Here is a 20,581-nt window from a genome sequence, read left to right on the forward strand (position 1 = left end):
TTGGAGTAATCAGAAGGAACCCAAACAAGCAAAGATGAAGTCATCAGGAGCAACGTGGATGGGATTCACATTTCAGCTGCTACTCCTCTACCCTCAAACCCACCCAGGCACAGCCAAGTGAACCTTATTCAAAAAAAAAACTTTTATCTGTAGATGACCCTCAAATAATGTTCATACTGATCGGATGTGACATTCTGGATCGAATTGATTCATCCTTGTCACACACCCAACCAGTCCACCAAGTTTCATCCGAATCCGTCCACAACTTTTTTGAGATATCGTGCTATATATCCTTTTTGGCCTGATCTCTCAATGGTGAAGAATCGCTTTAAAAATTCTAATCGGCGGATCCAGATCTTCACCAAAATCCAATCAGTTCGTCCTTGTCACATACCGAACCTGTCCACAAAATTTCATCGAGACCCGTCCACAACTTTTTGAGATATTCTGTACACAGACAGACAGAAAGGGGTGAAAACAACCTCCTTCACCTTCGGTGACGGAGGTAATAAGCAAAGTTGGTAAACTGGAATAACTGCAAACAATTTTATTTTTCAAACTTGCACAGCAAGTACTATGGACATTTACAAAATCACTGATTGAGATTCCATCATCATGAACCATGCTGCTCGGGAGCAAAAAGCCGGACCATCTGGCGAGGACTCGAAGGGCAGCCGGTGACGGGACAGCGGCGATATGTACGTACATAGTTGTACACGCACGGGTAGCAGAAAACGTACCCCGAAGTGCTAAGCACCGCCGGATTGCTTCGAGGCTGCAAGCAGATGGGGCATTTCTCGGTGGATTCTCCATGCACTTCGAGGTGTGTGGGTGCCGGTGGGATAGGACACCAGGGGCCAAATGGATCGGCTGCCATGGACTCTCTTGCACCCGCTGCATACCAGTACTCTAAAAATTGAAGGAAGAAGACCAAAATGGAGAACGCCGAAGAGATGGACATAGTTGTTCCACCGAATACCGATTTCAGGATCGATGCGATTCGACCGATGAGCCTGAAGGACAGAGAAGAAGAAGATGCTAAATTTTGAGAATTTACCAATCACCAATCCACAATGTGTACCATTGAAGTTTTCTTACCCAGCTTCATTGGAGAAGTTTTCTGCTTCCTGAAGTTGCTTTGGCAACCTGGCCGTATCTTGTGGAGTACGGTGGGACAGGTACACTCCAGCAAACCAGAGCAGTATTGAGTGTCGTTTCACCTTTCCGAGGGCATAACAGAGCTGGAAGTAGAGTCCGATGCCTTCCCATGCCAGCACAGCCAAAGGATAGGTCGACAGGAAAAGCTGCTGCAGTCTGAGGGACACATTGGATAAGAGCTTGATGATCAAACTCAAACATGTCATAAACAGGAAGGCAAACTACACTGACCTGGCACGGACGGTGTGAGGGAAGACCACTCCAAAGTCCCTTTCATCTCGCAAACGTTGGAAGAGCTTTGTGAGCTTTACTCGCAGATAGGGTCCGGCCACGAGCAAGAACAACGAAACGCGATGCTCCCGCAGGGGCAACCAGCCTTGATGACAATGCAAGAAAAAGAGACTGTGCTCACCATGAGGGCAAGTGGCATCGTACCATTGAGAAACTTGAGGAATACGTTTCCCGTTAATCCAACCTTCGGTGGAACGAGGAAACTGCGGGACCCGTTTGAGACCGTAGAAGTTTTCGGAGAAGGAGGCTCCGGTACTTATGAGGTAGTGGTGTTGGAGAGTTAGTTCCAGCAGACTATACAGCTCATCAAACCAAGACCAAAGGAACTCCCAACGACTGGGATTGGACTCGACCAGGACCTACAAAGTTCACAAAGACCACAGATTCTCAGGTCAAACCACATTTAAGTCGGTACTTTTCAAGCATGATCAAGATGGCTATCTAGGGCAATGACAAAAACACAAACCGGTGGGGGTCAGAAACTGAGAAAAGGGAAGATTAAATATCCTGAAACTTCATGGTATTGCAATATTTATGAATAATAATCAACATATTTACCAATCAGGATACTTGGAGATAAACCATGGATTCATTTTATTAATTTGCGAACAAACTCGCTCCATGACTTGGATGCATTGGTCGTTGTACTGAGATCGGTTTGAGGGAGTGAAAACAATCTGCGGTTTTGTTGCGTCTTTATTTGAGATACGTCTACCTTCCGTGTAGGAGGCAGCCATGAAACCGATAAAACCTGTGCAATCGTGTCAATATCTAAGTGCAGCCTATCTCTGCTACTTTAAGACACATATCTAACTCGATTCCAAAACGACTGTTTGTGCTGCACTACCTTTGCAAGGAGACTTCCATGCATTTACTACTACCTGAGTGAAAGAGGACCATCCTAACTGTCCTCTTTACTCTGAAGAAGAGGAGAGTTAGGACAGAAGTAAGATCCTATCAGTGTCAATTCTGCTAAAAAAAATATTCTGCACTTTTTTATCAGTACCCTTTATTATCTTAAGCATCTCGAGCAGATGCCCTCGCAACTACCTCCTAATGTAAAAAGTCCCGTCTCTCTCGCCGCTACACATAGCTTCATCTAGCTAGACCTGAGATCAATATATTTGCTCTACCCTGTACCCTCTCTTTGGCAGCTATATCCTTCCTCAGATATGTCCACCAATACTAAACGATATTTGAGATGCGGTCTCAGTACATTTTTGTACAGAGATAACACTTCCTCTCGATTTGTGACTTATCTCCAAAGGAATAAAACTTAGAACCCTGTCAGCCTTACCTGCAGCTGCCTGTCATTATGATGTCAGCTTAACACCAGGTGAGGTTGATTCAGCCTGTCATCCTTCAGAGGTCGGTGAAATGAGCACCAGTGTACTGGTAACGGGCACTACATCAGCGGCACAGCCGCGTCCCTTACCGATGATGCAACCAGCAGCCACAGGCTGCACACGACAGTGTGTATCTATCCAGGCTGTGTAACCACGATGTATTGTACCGTGCATGCACGTAGACACAGTATGCATGTTTTCGTTTCGAACCCGCGTTGTTTTTCATTTTTCGGGCGAGGAGTTCCGGGAAGCTCGTGCCATTGCGAAAAAAAAAAAAACATCCCTAATTATTTACTTTATCCCCGATACTTGAGAGTCGAGGGATTACAGGGAGGGAGAGGCGGCGCGACCGTGCTTCGGTGGAATGTCTGAGTCTGCTCAATGATGTGCTGGTACTCCCCCGCACCCAAATGACAGTTCGATCGGTCACCGCGCCACATGGGGCATGCTTTCCTTGTCGATGCTCAACGCCCCAAACCCAATCTGTCCTTTAACGGACGATTAATAGCGAATGAAGTGAGCTTAATACTTAACGCGTGCACATGAGAGAATAGGATTCGGAAACAACAACACAATACCCCTGGCTATTTGGAATCTGTGTCGTTAGCTATGACCTTTTGCTTCCGGTTGTTGTTAAACGCTGTGTGGTGTATAAAACACGATTGGGTTTTATTTCTATCTTGTGAATATTACTTAACGCGTGCACATGAGAGAATAGGAAACAACAAAAACAACACAATACCATGGCAATTTGGAATCCGTGTCGTTAGCTATGACCCTTTTGCTTCCGTTTTTTTTTGTTTCCGGTTTTTGTCATGGGGAATGATGCATGCCGGGAGATAAAGGCATCGTCCGAGACATGAAAGACCCAAATAATATCAGACATGGTGTATATTTCCTCCACTGATTTTCATAAAGATATCTCCCGCATCATCAAAAAATAATTTTTAATCGTGATTTACGTTATTTGATCGCCGATTCCGAATCCAGGCCGAAGTAACCGGAAATTGTGTATACAGTTGTGAACAAGTTGTAGGTAAAGTCAGAAGCGAATGTAAGAAGAATTCTACGTTCGCTTCTAGTATTTATTTTTTTACATGAGATCCTGTTCTAGGCGGTGTAGTTGTTGTTGTGAAGGTAATGTTAAGGTAATATTATTTTTGCAGATGAGATCCTGTTCTAGGCGGTGTAGTTGTTGTTGTGAAGGTAATGTTGAGGTAATATTAATTTTTTTGGATGAAATCCTGTTCTAGGCGGTGTAGTTGTTGTTGTGAAGGTAATGTTTAGGTAATATTTATTTTTGCAGATGAGATCCTGTTCTAGGCGGTGTAGTTGTTGTTGTGAAGGTAATGTTAAGGTAATATTTATTTTTGCAGATGAGATCCTGTTCTAGGCAGTGTAGTTGTTGTTGTGAAGGTAATGTTAAGGTAATATTTATTTTTTCATCGCAAAAGGATGGTTTAATTTGATATATTTAAGAAGCGAATGTAAGAAGAATTCTACGTTCGCTTCTGAGCTTTGCCTATTCCATATTCGCGAATGCAGTGAGCTTTATACTGTTGCTGATTCGCGCCCGCCGGCGTGCGAACGGCCACGTAACTCGAATCGCGGCACGTCGCCCACCGGACGGACAATCCAGTCGTAACCCTCTCGGACTAACGCCGGGAACCAGTCACGGGTGGACCTTTCGGTCTCACCGCGATCGAGCCAATCGGCCCCCGCGTGGGATAGGGTTGCTCGCCAAATTAGATCTACCTAAGTACCCACACGGAGGGTAGACCGGGCGATCGCACCTCGCCGCAGGTCGACTTCGGACACGGGCCACTTAAGCGACCCGTTCTGTACTATCGGGATAACCGAGCAGTGTTATTCGTCGGCCTCGACGGTTCGATTAATTATCGGGCGTCTTAGCCCACGACCAACCCTTTACGTGAAGCAAGATGGGGATTCAATGAAAGAAATGACGAAGCGAAGCGGGAAAACAGTTCAACAATAAGCACATTTATTTCGCGATGAACGGAAAGCACACATATACAATTCCACCAAAAGCACATGTAAAAGAAGAAGACAAAAAGCAAATGCAACAATGCAGATCTATCCGACTACCGGGCACTCGGCAACACTTATACAATTTTACTTCACAGACTGCACCGACAACACACATTCCCAAAGCAAAAGAAAAGAGAACCACCCTCCAGGATGAGGGGGTAGGCGGGCCTGGGGCCGAGACCGTGTCGGGCCTACCCGTCTGATGATGAGACGCGGAGCGGCAGTGGTGCCTCAACTCCGCGGGCCTCGCGGACAGTGTCTGGTAGGGGGTGGGAAGGGGGCCCCCTTTGTCGCACTATCTCAGCGCGGGGGTAAACAGGAGGGGGTTGCTGATGCTCGGGGAAAGGAGGATTTCACAAAATCTCGGGTCCCGCGACGAGCGTCTCCACCACGACCTCGGTCGCGCCGCCGGCCTCTCTCTCCGCAGTTCCCCGAATCCGACGCGAGCACCCCCTCGTCCGCCTTCGCCGCCGCCGCCTCTCCACAGCTCCGTCCTCTTCACTCCGACTCCGCGAACTCCCAACTGCGAACTGCCCATTGCGAACTGCAACTGCGAACTGCTCCCCTCTTACTCAACTTCCAACTCTTACTCAACTTGTCTGACGAACGCAGTCGTTTTTATAAGCCCCGTGGCTTCGCTCTTTTACCCTTGACCCTCTGCCTCCGACCCTTCACCTCTCTTGCTGGCTCCCCATTGGCCCGAGGAAAAGTGGGCGTGAATGCTTTTTGATCCATGAATTTGCATATAGCGACCGCCATCCAACGCCCTGGAGGCGGGGCCAAATCGCCCGTCGCTCACCGATTGGACGGAACAAAAGTGGGCGTGAGTCGTTTTGATCCGTTTTTCTGCGGAAAGTCCGTGATGTTTTTGAACACGCTGCTCGGTGCGCGCCCCGCACGAGTCCAGCATCGGTGCCCACGAGTGGCGCGAGATGACGGTGATGCGATGGTGGCGAGTTGTGACGGTAAAGGTCGTGGCGGTTGTGGTGAAGCGGCGTTGTGGTTGGTGGTTGTTATTGTGAAGCGGCGTTGTGGTTGGTGGTTGTTGTTGTGATGGCTGTTGAGACGTGGTTGGTGGTGGTAATAATGGCGGCTGGTCCAAAATAAAGATAGTAAAAGAAAAACGGCTATCCTGAAGAGTCGCAGCCCGCATGATTGACATTTATTCCCTCTAGACAACGGGTTTGGGCCTAACTACACATATACTTACCGAGATATCTCACCTAACGGACCTGAATGGTGGTTTGCGAATTTGGTCAACCACAACAATACTTAACGCGTGCACGTGAGAGAATAGGAAACAACAACAACAACACAATACCCCTGGCTATTTGGAATCCGTGTCATTGGATATGACCTTTTGCTTCTGCTTGTTGTTAAACGCTGTGCGGTGTATAAACACAATTGGGTTTTATTTCTATCTTGTGAATATTACTTAACGCGTGCACATGAGAGAATAGGAAACAACAAAAACAACACAATACGCTGGCAATTGTGAATCCGTGTCATTGGCTATGACCATTTTGCTTCCGTTTTTGTTTTGTTTCTGTTTTTTTTTTTGTTTCCGTTTTTTGTCATGGGGAATGATGCATGCCAGGAGATCATGACCGGAAGTGTTTATTTATTTATTTCCCAAAGTTAATTTTATACTTCCGAAAGTGATTTTGTTCATGACAGGAAGTGTTTATTTAGTATTTAACATTACCGAGAGTGATTTTGAAACTCTTTCCGGAACTTTTAATTTCTTTTATTCTTGACCAGAAGTGATAGTTTATTTATTTATTTATTCAATTATTTTTTCCCAAAGTTAATTTTAACAAAGATATCTCCCGCATCATCAAGAAATATTTTTTTATCATGATTTACATTATTTGTTCGCTGATCCCGAATCCAGGCCGAAGTAACCGGAAATTGCGTCAAAATCATCAGCTGTGTGGCGCTTTCACGTACCACGGTATAGTTGGCAAGTATACAGTTGTGAACAAGTTATAGGTAAAGTCAGAAGCGAATGTAAGAAGAATTCTACGTTCGCTTCTAGGCTTTGCCTATTCCATATTAACCAAAGCAGTTTGCGATCAAGGCGACTCGAATCAGTCGGAGACCAAGTGACTTCATGTGCGTATTTCACAAGTAAACAGGGAGGGTGAACAAAGGACACAAAAGCATTTATTTACCCAGTTTATTCACGAAGATACACACCCAGGTATTGCATGAATAGAAGTACACTAGGTCCTTAGAGATTTCGAACAAACGACTTCACTCGACTATCGTCCCATAATGTGCTGACGGCGTTCTATCAAACCAAACGACGTAAATTGGTCACTTACTTATGCATCAGTAAGAGGATAATTGGTTTAGTCATTTATTGACACAAATAGGCTGCTTATGGTCATTCGAGAGTTGCGGTTCCACGGGGTTTCCGCATATTTTGCGGAGTTATGAGTTGAACAGGTGACCGTGATGGGCCATGATGTGGAGGAACCATGTTGTTTCTGTTTTGATCACGGTTTCTATATTCGTTGGGAGGGGGAGGTTGAGGAGTTGTGGTGGAGAGTGGAGGGGGTTTGGAGGTGGAGGTTGAGGAGTTGTGGTGGAGAGTGGAGGGGGTTTTGAAGCCTTGGGGTTGGGAGGGGGAGGTTGAGGCAGCTATCTTTTCAAAGAACATAAAGGGATGATGAAAAAGTGGTTTTAGACACGCATTGTGAGGGGAGATGACATGCTATCGAAACATTTCTGGTCAGGAGTGGTTTTACTTCACATCTTTTCGAAAACATAAATTAAGGGAAATAACTATTCTAATCTTTGCATTCTTCGCCATGAGAAGTCAATTCCACAACACTATCTCCACCTCCATTTCAGACTCTCAGGAGTCTTGTGTCCAGACGGGGAATCAGTGTTGGGTGCGACTCCATTTATCATACAAACTCCCCATCCTAGTCTAACCCCGGATACAGTAATTAAAGAGTCCATCCCTCGTCTGTCGATCCACTGTTCCAAAACACGCACTTTAACTTTAACCGGAAATTTATTTTAACAATATACAACTGTGGTTGGGAAGGGTGAGGGTGCCATGAGAAGTACCTTCTTCCATTTTACTCAATAAAGAGTTGATGAAGCTCATAATGTAGTTCATTGTTACTCCCTTCTGGGAAGCACTCCCTTACCCAAGGTTAGAGCCCTGGGCCCTGACACAACAAGCTCTCTTGGGTGGCTTCAGGGCCTTAGCGGCGCACAGAACTACACAGAAGGCCTAAACAATGGCTGATGTAGTTTTATCAAGAATGGTGTCTTCTTTGGCCTTTTTGGCCCATGCAACAACAAAATGCAACCTGCTTGACCATTGCAGCCGCTTGAATAGGTTAGGCAGTGGCAACAGGTGACTCAGGCTGGCTGGCAGATAGCACAGGCTTGTAGCAGGCAGGCTGGCAGGTGATGTCATGGTCGGCAGGGACAAGGGCCTGAAGCAACTGGTAGGACGGTGGCAGTTGTTGATTGTGGAAGCAGGAGCATGCACTGCGGCAGGTGGGGTGGTTGGCTTCGGCCCTAATCCTACCTGCCACACCAATTCCTCTATTCTATGTCTCGCTCTTGTTCCTCGACTAAACCCTCTGAGCTAAGCTATCCCTCCTGCGCCCCTAATCCCTTTCAAGTAAACTGTCGACCGGGAAGAAACTAAAACACATGTCATGATTGAAAGGTTGGGTGGTGTAGCCTTTACTGGTTTCCTAATGGAGTGGCTCGATTGGGTGGGGGTAGAGCGGGGTGTGCCTTCACCTAATCTAAAGTTGGGACTCAAGGGGTCCTCAAAATCCAACTGCCCTCCTCCTGTTCTATCCAGCATCTGCAGACATCAAAATGGTGCGAAGGGGAAGCATTTCCACTCGACCCTAACACTTTCAAAAACACTTTTTTTTTTCTCTCGTTATTTTAACCCCCCCCCCCCTCTATTGTGGTTCTAATAAGCAATTTACATGCCACTCCATGTGCTCGTGCTCTTCTCAGATTGGGCCTGGCCCTCAAATTTTTCTCTCTGCCCTTGCACAATCTCGTGGCTGGGCAGTGTGGCCCCTTCAGCAGGATCCCCGAGATGCTGGGGCCAGCTTGTGAGCTGCCTTGCTCCAGCCGAATTCAGGGAAACCTTCCCTGGCTCCCCCCAGCAGGTGCCCTCTCTGGCACGTAGTGCCTCTGGTCCTCTCCTGGGTACCCAGGTCTCCCTCAATAAATTTTACATGTACCTCTTGGCATTTGTGACATGCATGCGTTGTCAGTTTGCTGCCAGCACACAGGGTACCCCTGTCAAAACTCTACTCAAACGTTGGCCACACTTCCAGCTCTTCAACCACACTTTTACACCTTTTTCAATTTTGCTTTACTTCTTCCAGAACCAACAGCATCCATGCTCCAAAACAGCTGAATCCCGTCTATCTGTCATTATGATGAGGATTCATCTCCACAGAGGGCTGCGCTTCCACTCTTCACTCAAACACACCGACTTCACACCATGTTGTTTCATAATTATTGATCACAATAAATTTCAGTCCACACGACCAATCACATCCACCACTCGTCTCGCCACTCATTCCTCATCTCATTGGGATGAGAGAAGGGAAAAGGAAGGCGTTATAATCCATTCATCCAATCATAATACAAATCAACCATCTGTAAATTGAGCTTTTATAATCCAAGCCCATTCTTTTTTATTTACAATTTAAAACGTCTTCTAAACCCTTCCATTAAATTCTCATTTGGCTGCTCATTCTCTGCTTTATTTTATCCCCTCTGGTCCACTGTGGAACTCCATGGAGACCCTGCAGCCTCGATATCTAACGTGACACCCCTCTGTCTGTCTCAGCGTCTCCGCCCTTTCTCCAAGACTGTGAGTGGGCAGCACTCACATTCACGACCTCTGGCCTGCACACATGCGTGCTCCATCATGCGGCACCTCCTGGTTCATCCATCAGCTCAACCCGAGCTGGAACCGTGCTCTCTTGGTGGGGGGAGCCGTCCTGGTTCGAACCCGAACCAATCCGTCTCTCACGGCGAATCGCCTGGTTGCGTTACTTTTCTGTTCTTCTCTTTACTTCTGCTACCATAGGTGAACAGAGGTTATGTTTTCACCCCAGTTTGTCTGTCTCGTTTTGAGCAGGATATACCAAAAAGTTAGGAACGGATTCGGACAAAACTTGGTGGACAGGTTGAGTGTGTGACAAGGATGAATTGATTAGATTTTGGAAAAAATCCAAGCAAGGATATGAGAATTTTTGAAGTGATTTTACACCATTGAGAGGTTGGGCCAAGAACGATGCAACGCTGAGGTTAAAGCACTCTTTGCATGGGTGAATGTGTTCTTCCCTTTTCCTCCTCCACCCCCCACCCCCCACAAAGGGCCTGCCAAAGCCTCTCATGGTGTGAGAGATTTCTAGAGGGAAGGGACATCAGGACGAGCAGGGGCAAAGGGGGGGGGAGGGGGGAGCAGGGTGTGAGTGGTGGGGAAGGGGTGAAAGCACTCGATGCATGGATAAATGTCTTCCTTTACTTCTCGCCCAGAATTTTTGGAAAACCGGTTGAATAATTGGTCCGTTAGCAAAGGGAAGAGTAGGCTCTGTTAGTCGCGTGATATTTCAAAAAGCTATGGACGAGTTATGATTAAAAACGAGGTGTTCGAGTTGGTTAGGTGACAAGAACAAGCCGATTCGATTTTGGTTAAGGTCCAGCCTCTCGTTGGGATACAAAACAAACTGTTCAACCTGGCGAAGGTATGTATTCCACCGAGTGCCGTTCTCGTTGTCCATCTTGCACACCTCATGTGCCGTGCTCCACATTCCTCACTCACCACACTGATACGCTTGCTCGCATCCTAGCTCTCGCCCACACGTCTGCACACACAAGCTTCACGACGTCGACCTCTCCCATTGCCACAAAGGTTTGCACACCGATGTCTCAGTCTCTGACACGTACACTCGTGGAGTGGTAGTGCAGGCGCATTTCCACACCACACGCACTCAGGCAAACCCCTGCCCTCCACTCCTCGGGAAGTCCCCGTCCAGACCTGTATAACCTGAACCTGCTCCCCATTCACACCATGGCTGGGTGTGTCCACCCTCCGTTTCCATCTCCTCTGGAGTCTCTAATGCGCCCTCTAGTTGGATCTCCGTTTCCATCTCCTCTGGAGTCACAGCTGTGTCTGTCCAGTGTCCCCCCCCCCCACCTGCTGCTTCAGGCCACAATGATCGCTTTCCATATGTGCAATTTTAAAAAGAATTGCACCAAAATCTCCAAAAATTTATTTGAGACGGTTTACCACTCCTCCGATCCGAATCTCTGAGCTGAAACCAATTTTGCGGGGGCATGCTGGCTAAACGGCAGACGCTCCGAGATAGATCACGGTCAATTTGCGTCTCGGCCAAGCTCACTTTGGAACGCCAACAGCCAAATGAGAGGCGTGCCGGACTCCTGTCTCTCTCGGTCGATGGTCCTGATTCAAAATGGAGATGCGAGCAGTCACCTTCGCTCAGCGGGAGACTGAATTTAACAGTGTTCGGCACTCAAACAGAATATCCTCAAATTGTTTATAACCAAATCGGCTATTCTCTCAGCAATGGATAGCAGTCCAAACAAATGCAAAGAGACCCAGTGAATTTAAAATGTGTAATAAAGTGTGGAAGGAAGAGAAAAAGAGGACAGACAATTATAGAGTAAAAAGTCGAATCAATGAAATACGTGTGCTGGGGAAATCGACGAGACAGGAACTCTTAATTATGTAACTTGAGGAATCGCATGACAGAAGACGACAACAGCGAGTGAGATGAGACAAAGGACGACTGTACTGTGTTGCGGCTCATTTGAGAACCGCAAGTCCACAAGGGTTTTTGCACTCCAGCAGGTGGATCGACGTAGGAGCAGGAAGGTCGGAAACCATGGTCGTGCTGGTCAACGTGGCACAGGGGCCGGAGATGATGTACGGGGTGGGAGAGCAGAGAGTGGTGCAATGGTGGGAAGATGTCTCCATGTTTTCCTCTGATGCGTGGGAACACTTCAGTCCACTCTCCTGTCCTTATCCGAGTGCCAAGCCTGGTGTTGGCCTAATGGTTAGGGTGGCTGGCTTGGGATCTTCGGGTCCTGAGTTTGAGCCCCGTTGGCTGCTGAATTAACACCAGGTGGGGTTGACTCAGCCAGTCATCCTTCCGAAGTCGGCGAAACGAGAACCAGTGCACTGGTATAGGGGCACAGCATCAGCGGCGTAGTTGCGTCCCAACAAAACGATAGCTACCCGGCAGCCAAGCTGCCCTACGCAAGAAGAATATCCGAGCGCCCTTCAGGCTTTGTATTAACTCGCTCATGCCGTCGCTAAGCCCAACTCGCTCTCTGCTCATTGGTCATTCAGGTGTCACTTCAACCAAAACCCCACCCCTAAACTTCTCGGCTCGTCCGGAACGTTCTAGTCCCTGAAGTCACGCTCTGGCGTGCTTGCAAAGCTGCTATCTTTTAAAAGAACATAAAAGACAGATTACAAAAGATAAAACAAGTGTTTCTTTTATTTAAAAGGATTATGAAAAAGCGGTTTTAGACACGAGCAGTGCGAGGGGATGACAACATGCTATCAAAACGATTATTGACGCATTTCTGGTTACGGAGTGGTTTTACTTCACCCTTATTCTAAAACATAAATTAACGGAAATAACTATTCTAATTGACGCATTCTTAGCCCCTCAAAGTCATTTCTGCAATGTTATTAAAATATTACACTCCACCCCCCCCCTTCCCCTGCTTCGGTGAGAAATCGCAAATTGTGTGAGCATGAGTGGTCGTAACGGTGGTGCAGATTGCTGCGTGGTTATGCAGTGTGTCGAAATTGAGCATGAGGCAAGAAAGAGAATGTGGAAAACAAAGAAACATGGATCGAGAATTACTTCTTCCCGGACGTGAAAGACAAGGCACAATGCTTTATCCACTAGGAATCTGTCGCAGTGACGAAGGGATACGATGTCAGACAGGGTTATGAAACGAAACGTGCAACCTCGTACTGTAAATCCACAAATGTTGCATGAAAAAAAAAAAAACAACCTCAAAACACAGCTACGTACGTTACCGAAGAGCACTTGTAAGAAGCTCGACTTTTCAAGAAAGCGTCACACGAGTGAGCTACGACATCGCAGCACTCATCTGCAAGAGTGGAAAGCTGTTTGGCACCAGTCAAGTTGTGAAAGAGTGCTTGATAAGGGCTGCCAAAAATGTATTCAGGATCCGTTCCCCAGCATCAGTCTCTTTCAAAATACGATGTAACACGCGACGTTGAAGATGCGTCTCGGGATATTTCTGAGCAGGAAGCAACACAAGCTGAAGATTTTTTTTTTTTTTTCGGTAGATGAGAGCACACACACACATCAGATTCTGTGCAGTTTTTGATTTTCCTAAAGGGGGCAGTCACCGAGAATTTTGAAGTGACACAATAACTGGCTGACATGCAGATGCTTCGGGGAAACTCCAAGGGGGCCGATTTGTTTGAATGTTTAACAACGGTGTTGAATCGGTATGGGCTGCCTTGGGCGAGAACTGGCAGGAATTACAACCGACGAGGCACCGGCACTCGTTGGCTGCGGAAATGGACTGCTCACATTGGTTTGTCATACCAGCAGATACCCGTCCACCACTGGTATGGGGGACGGGACGGATCACAATTCTCGGTTCCGGAAGTTTCTTTGGATGTTTTGCGCCGCATTCAACAGCTCAGTTCATATTGGTGGCGTGTCTGCGTTCCCATGGTAACGTTTGAGACCGGTCGCTTTCGATTGTTGGCCTTGACACATCGTGCCGGATGAGTAACACGAACGATTTGACATATTCATCGTTTCTATATTACCTCCATCAACAGATTAACAACATGGCAGAATAAAAGTCATAAATGCTCAATTGAACAAACGTCTTGAACTCATGGACTCAGTGAAGTAACGCATGTCGTCTGGGATCCAGCTGTCGGTTTGCCACTGATTGTGACGTCATCAATTCACTCTGAAAATTCTATATACATTCGATTTTTTGAATTCGCTATCACCTGCATAAACACATGCAACACATAATGTGAAGATTTCGAAAATATGAACAGAATATGTTCGGAGAAAAGTGTGTTAGAAGTTCCAGGCTTACTCCCATGATATTATGATGATAGTGGAGGAGAGCAGCACTCGATCATCGACGGTTCAGTTCGATGTTGGAAGAAATAGTTGCAGAAAATGAGGATGTGTTGCAGCACAAGGCGAAGTACTCAAACGGTTTTTTTTTAATATTCATCTCCGGGAGAAGATAAAAATTTTCTATCAAGCAAAAGCGGTGAAAGTGCAACGTTTTTCAAATGAGAAGTGGCTCTCTGATATCAGCTCAACAATCTGAATTTGCAGCTGCAACAAAAAGGGAAACCCATCAACCAGCTGCATGACATCATCAAATCATTTCAGCTGGAACTTAGTTAAAAACAACACATAACAGCTGGTAACCTCGTGCACATCATCAGCCTACAAGTGAACGACACACTGAGCACTGCCACGAAGAAAGCAGCTGAGTGCGACCAATTCATCGCCGATCCACCGCAAGAGTTCAGCTGTAATTTTGAAGATTTTTGGCCCAGTGAAAATGAATCATCTTTGTTGGCACGTACTCCTTCGCTCGTCATGTGAACACTGCACACGATGGGTACAGATGCACCTCGCTGAATTTCAGTACGACTCCGTGTCGAAAGAGAGGTTCCCCTCATATGTCGATGCAGGAAACACTCAGGATCAGGAAACACGCTCAGAGGACACTCTCTCTGCTCGGAAGCACCCTTGTCTGTGAAGAGACTTTCAACACGATGAACCTGAACGTAAAAAGGCTGCGAAGAAATCTCAGCGACCACCACTTGTAACATGTGTTTCATCTCTGGGCCAGTCAGTGAGTCGGCTGCAGATCGGTGTGAAGATTCTCTTGCGATACAAGGGTCAGCATTGACAGACATATCAGCTTTTGTTCATTTTACAGTAGTTGATGACTCGTGGTTCCCGCATCACTGAAACGCCTGATGTCCTCGATGGAAGGACACCATTCATTTTTTATCTCCGCCACCGAAGGTGGACGTCGGTCACGTTTTCACCCGTTTGTCGTTCTGTGAGCAGGATATCTCAAAAAGTTATACATGATTCGGACAAAATTTTGTCACCATGTTGTGTGGGTGACAAGACGAATATATTCGATTTTAGTAAGATGTGGATTTTTATACAATACTAGCTGAAGTACCCGGGAATACCCGGGAAATTTGCCCTATTTTCCTCACGCTAGTTAGACTGAGGCATTAGTTGTATGGAGAAAATTAGGAAGGCTTCTTTTATTCCTCAGATTTATGGAAGGAAGGCTTTATGCTGCCGTAATCCTCAGAGAGGTCATAGTTGAAGGCGGCCTTGAGCCACTCAATGTTTCTAGCAGCAGTGGCAACTGTCCTTGATGTCCTGCCAAAACCCGGACCTAGAAAGCTGGAACGTGAGTTTTGTGCTTCTCTCGCCCGTCGGTGTGACGCTATATTTACAGTTAGGCGACGCTCTCTCTCTGTCTCTCTGTCTCTCTGTCTCTCTGTCTCTCTGTGTCTGTGTCTCTGTCTGTGTCTCTGTCTGTGTCTCTGTCTGTGTCTCTGTCTGTGTCTCTGTCTGTGTCTCTGCAGCTGACTCCGCTTGCCTGGCTCTTTCATGAGCAGATCGATCAGCAGTTAGCTGTTGCTGTGCGCGTGCAGTTCGAGAATTCAAATAATAGGAGGAGAATGTGTATGTTTAAAAAGTCAACGAATACGAACATTTTGTATTTCAAAAAACCCTAGCGTTTTTAACCATGAAGCTTTTTGTTATGATTAATACGCTGGCGCATTATTCGAAAGCCATTTTTTTGTTCTAATGGAAATTTTATTTATATATATATATATTTTTTTTTTTAACATATATTTTTTTTCATTTTTATGGAGAGCCACTCAGCGCATCCTGGAGCTGAATGTTAGTTCTATATGTGTGTAAAGTTTCATCAAGATTGGTTCACTGGTCTCGGAGCTTATTCGTCACAAAAAAAGACAGACAGACAGAAGGACTGCCATTTATATAGTAGATAGCACCACATATCAAGCAGTTGTGGACGAGTTTCGGGGAAACTTGGTCGACGAGTTTCGGGGAAACTTGGTCGACGAGTTTCGGGGAAACTTGGTCGACGAGTTTCGGGGAAACTTGGTCGACGAGTTTCGGGGAAACTTGCTGGATGAGAACAAGCCGAAGACTTTGGTTAAGGTCCAGATCCAGATCCGACCGATCAGTGGAGGGTAATTCCACGTAATAATGGACATGAAGCATAAAATTTGAAAATGTATTTTTCAGAAGGATTTCTGTTGGACGGTGTTCAGTTAGGTCTGAATTTTCATAATTTATGTGATATTTACTCTGTGGATGATGTCACTTGATTTGGCGGCCATCTAGAAAGAACTGACTCAACGTCTTCCAACGGTAAGTCATTGTCTGTTATTTTGTCGAAAATATGGCTATTTGATGAATGTTTTAATCCGAAGTAGTATTCGCTGATGAATATTACTGATATAGGATCAGGATGTAACTACTCATCAACATATTTGGTCCATTTCTCTCTGTGCCTATAGATCAACATCAACGAGGCATATGCAAGCAATGAGGCTAATACAAGCTGTTGGACAACCAAATGTTCGCTGATGTATGTAAGATTGTATAGATATCATAAAATGCGCCCTCGCATTGACTATCCAATATGTGATCGCATGGGTTACGTCCGTTACAGTGAACTTTTCAAAATATTTTAACAAACAACAGACAGATCGTATCGTTGGAATATTGAAAGTATGCTACTTATGCTTAGTTTGCTTACCGTGAATGAAAGGTATACTACAAATTGGTTATTTCGCAGGATTTAAGAATTGTGCTATGGCCAGTTTTAGTTGTGTCCATTTCGATGTTACGTCCGTTACGCCGATTAAATGTTGATTTTTGCTTTAGTAGTAGACTACACAATGGGGGTTGTACCAACATCAGAAAGCCATAGAGACTAATTACGATATGTAATAAAGAAACCCTCGGTAATATGGCCAACCTTTTCAAAATTTCAACATTAGTGATGCAATTTTTGTCTCAATGTTACGTCCGTTACGCTGGAATTACCAAGGAAATAAAACGTAAACTGTTCAGCCTGGTGGAGGTGTGCGCTCTACTGAGTGCCCTTCTCGTTGGAGTGTGTAACTCTCCCACAAACGGAGGAATGTCATTTTCACAACATTAGATACGTTGTGTTTGTGTGGAGGATTAGTTCCCTTCAACATCGACGTCCTGACACTGATCCGAGCTCTGGCTTCCCCCGTAGCTGCTGGAGACGTTGCCGACGAGCAGGTTCGGGGCCGAAGGACGTTCTACAATGTCGCATGGACAGAAAACCCACCCGATCCGTTACCTCTCCCCAACCCGACCCGTTACCTCGTCCCCACCCCGACCCGTTACCTCGTCCCCACCCCGACCCGTTACCTCGTCCCCACCCCGACCCGTTACCTCGTCCCCACCCCGACCCGTTACCTCGTCCCCACCCCGACCCGTTACCTCGTCCCCACCCCGACCCGTTACCTCGTCCCCACCCCGACCCGTTACCTCGTCCCGACCCCGACCCGTTACCTCGTCCCGACCCCGACCCGTTACCTCGTCCCGACCCCGACCCGTTACCTCCTCCCCACCCCGACCCGTTACCGCGTCCCCACCCCGACCCGTTACCTCCTCCCCACCCCGACCCGTTACCTCGTCCCCACCCCGACCCGTTACCGCGTCCCCACCCCGACCCGTTACCGCGTCCCCACCCCGACCCGTTACCGCGTCCCCACCCCGACCCGTTACCGCGTCCCCACCCCGACCCGTTACCGCGTCCCCACCCCGACCCGTTACCGCGTCCCCACCCCGACCCGTTACCGCGTCCCCACCCCGCCCCGTTACCGCGTCCCCACCCCGACCCGTTACCGCGTCCCCACCCCGACCCGTTACCTCGTCCCCACCCCGACCCGTTACCTCGTCCCCACCACGACCCGTTACCTCGTCCCCACCCCGACCCGTTACCTCGTCCCACCCCGACCCGTTACCGCGTCCCCACCCCGACCCGTTACCGCGTCCCCACCCCGACCCGTTACCGCGTCCCCACCCCGACCCGTTACCTCGTCCCCACCCCGACCCGTTACCTCGTCCCCACCCCGACCCGTTACCGCGTCCCCACCCCGACCCGTTACCTCGTCCCCACCCCGACCCGTTACCGCGTCCCCACCCCGACCCGTGACCGCGTCCCCACCCCGACCCGTGACCTCGTCCCCGCCCCCCCACCTCGCTCCCCCCCCCACCCGCTACCGCATCCCCACCCCGACCCGTTACCGCGTCCCCACCCCGACCCGTTACCGCGTCCCCACCCCGACCCGTTACCGCGTCCCCACCCCGACCCGTTACCGCGTCCCCACCCCGACCCGTTACCGCGTCCCCACCCCGACCCGTTACCTCGTCCCCACCCCGACCCGTTACCTCGTCCCCACCCCGACCCGTTACCTCGTCCCCACCCCGACCCGTTACCTCGTCCCCACCCCGACCCGTTACCTCGTCCCCACCCCGACCCGTTACCTCGTCCCACCCCGACCCGTTACCGCGTCCCCACCCCGACCCGTTACCGCGTCCCCACCCCGACCCGTTACCGCGTCCCCACCCCGACCCGTTACCTCGTCCCCACCCCGACCCGTTACCTCGTCCCCACCCCGACCCGTTACCGCGTCCCCACCCCGACCCGTTACCGCGTCCCCACCCCGACCCGTTACCGCGTCCCCACCCCGACCCGTGACCTCGTCCCCGACCCGACACCTCGTCCCCACCCCGACACCTCGTCCCCACCCCGACACCTCGTCCCCACCCCGACCCGTCACCTCGTCCCCACCCCGACCCGTCACCGCGTCCCCACCCCGACCCGTCACCGCGTCCCCACCCCGACGCGTCACCGCGTCCCCACCCCGACCCGTCACCGCGTCCCCACCCCGACCCGTCACCGCGTGCCCACCCCGACCCGTCACCTCGTCCCCACCACGACCCGTCACCTCGTCCCCACCCCGACCCGTCACCTCGTCCCCACCCCGACCCGTCACCTCGTCCCCACCCCGGCCCGTCACCTCGTCCCCACCCCGGCCCGTCACCTCGTCCCCACCCCGGCCCGTCACCTCGTCCCCACCCCGGCCCGTCACCTCGTCCCCACCCCGGCCCGTCACCTCGTCCCCACCCCGGCCCGTCACCTCGTCCCCACCCCGGCCCGTCACCTCGTCCCCACCCCGGCCCGTCACCTCGTCCCCACCCCGACCCGTCACCTCGTCCCCACCCCGACCCGTCACCTCGTCCCCACCCCGACCCGTCACCTCGTCCCCACCCCGACCCGTTACCTCGTCCCCACCCAGACCCACCTTCACGGAATGCCTGAGTGCCGGCCGCGTCGCCGTGAGAAACCCATCCTGGGCGAGCAACACAAACAGAGTCGGCCGAACCAGAGCCTCCGCCATGATGTCTGATTACAGGCAAACACCTTTTCCTTTTCCTCTTCTTCTTCTTCTTCTTCTTCTTCTTCTTCTTCTTCTTCTTCTTCTTCTTCTTCTTCTTCTTCTTCTTCTTCTTCTTCTTCTTCTTCTTCTTCTTCTTCTTCTTCTTCTTCTTCTTCTTCTTCTTCTTCTTCTTCTTCTTCTTCTTCTTCTTCTTCTTCTTCTTCTTGTTGTTCCTCCTCCTCATTTTGTTCTTCTTCCTCTCCGTCTTCTCCGCTTCTTCATGTGCGACTACTTTATTATTAAATATTCCTTTTCCTCCTCTTCTTCTTTTCCATCGAACCTGCCTTGAAAATAGATGCTGTTGGATTTTATTTTCTGTTCACACGTCCTTGGATTAACGTTTCACTTTAACTAAAAACGAGAGAATTCGAACAGAGGAATATTAAATTATTCTCGAATACATTATTTTCATGATTTACAAACGTTTCCGGCACAGTCGGTTACACCGCTCACTGTACAACACCGTGTACTGTATTATGGAGTGGGTTACACCGCTCACTGTACAACACCGTGTACTGTATTATGGAGTAGGTTACACCGCTCACTGTACAACACCGTGTACTGTATTATGGAGTAGGTTACACCGCTCACTGTACATCACCGTGTACTGTATTATGGAGTAGGTTACACCGCTCACTGTACATCACCGTGTACTGCATTATGGAGTAGGTTACACCGCTCACTGTTCATCACCGTGTACTGTATTATGGAGTAGGTTACACCGCTCACTGTACAACACCGTGTACTGTATTATGGAGTAGGTTACACCGCTCACTGTACACCGTGTACTGTATTATGGAGTAGGTTACATCGCTCACTGTACAACACAGTGTACTGTATTATGGAGTAGGTTACACCGCTCACTGTACATCACCGTGTACTGTATTATGGAGTAGGTTACACCGCTCACTGTACAACACCGTGTACTGTATTATGGAGTAGGTTCCACCGCTCACTGTACATCTCCGTGTACTGTATTACGGAGTAGGTTACACCGCTCACTGTACAACACCGTGTACTGTATTATGGAGTAGGTTACACCGCTCACTGTACAACACCGTGTACTGTATTATGGAGTAGGTTACACCGCTCACTGTACAACACCGTGTACTGTATT

At 48.7% G+C, this 20,581-nt stretch overlaps 1 protein-coding gene across 1 annotated transcript; it reads right to left on the bottom strand.

Moving 5' to 3' along the window:
- Positions 1 to 532: 532 nt before the first annotated feature.
- On the bottom strand, positions 533 to 19,543 carry PEX12 (peroxisomal biogenesis factor 12). The gene is made up of 5 exons (XM_085879274.1): positions 19,330 to 19,543; positions 1,634 to 1,808; positions 1,390 to 1,534; positions 1,099 to 1,314; positions 533 to 1,013 (listed from the first exon to the last, which is right to left on the bottom strand). The coding sequence occupies exons 1-5, from the start codon at positions 19,423 to 19,425 to the stop codon at positions 614 to 616; spliced, it is 1,032 nt and encodes a 343-aa protein (XP_085735400.1). The 5' UTR covers positions 19,426 to 19,543; the 3' UTR covers positions 533 to 613.
- Between the last annotated feature and the right edge of the window lie 1,038 nt (positions 19,544 to 20,581).

This window comes from Eptatretus burgeri, chromosome 4 (assembly GCF_056783735.1).
Source record: "Eptatretus burgeri isolate ZD-2024b chromosome 4, Ebu_testis_v1, whole genome shotgun sequence".
Lineage (NCBI taxonomy): Eukaryota > Metazoa > Chordata > Myxini > Myxiniformes > Myxinidae > Eptatretus > Eptatretus burgeri.

Excerpts from the sequence above, each read along its gene's own strand:
- PEX12 (XM_085879274.1), bottom strand. The coding sequence starts at position 19,425 with ATGGCGGAGGCTCTGGTTCGGCCGACTCTGTTTGTGTTGCTCGCCCAG. Across the intron at positions 1,315-1,389 it reads CCTCACACCGTCCGTGCCAG|ACTGCAGCAGCTTTTCCTGT; the intron begins GTCAGTGTAGTT and ends TGTGTCCCTCAG. Across the intron at positions 1,014-1,098 it reads AACTTCTCCAATGAAGCTGG|GCTCATCGGTCGAATCGCAT; the intron begins GTAAGAAAACTT and ends TCTGTCCTTCAG.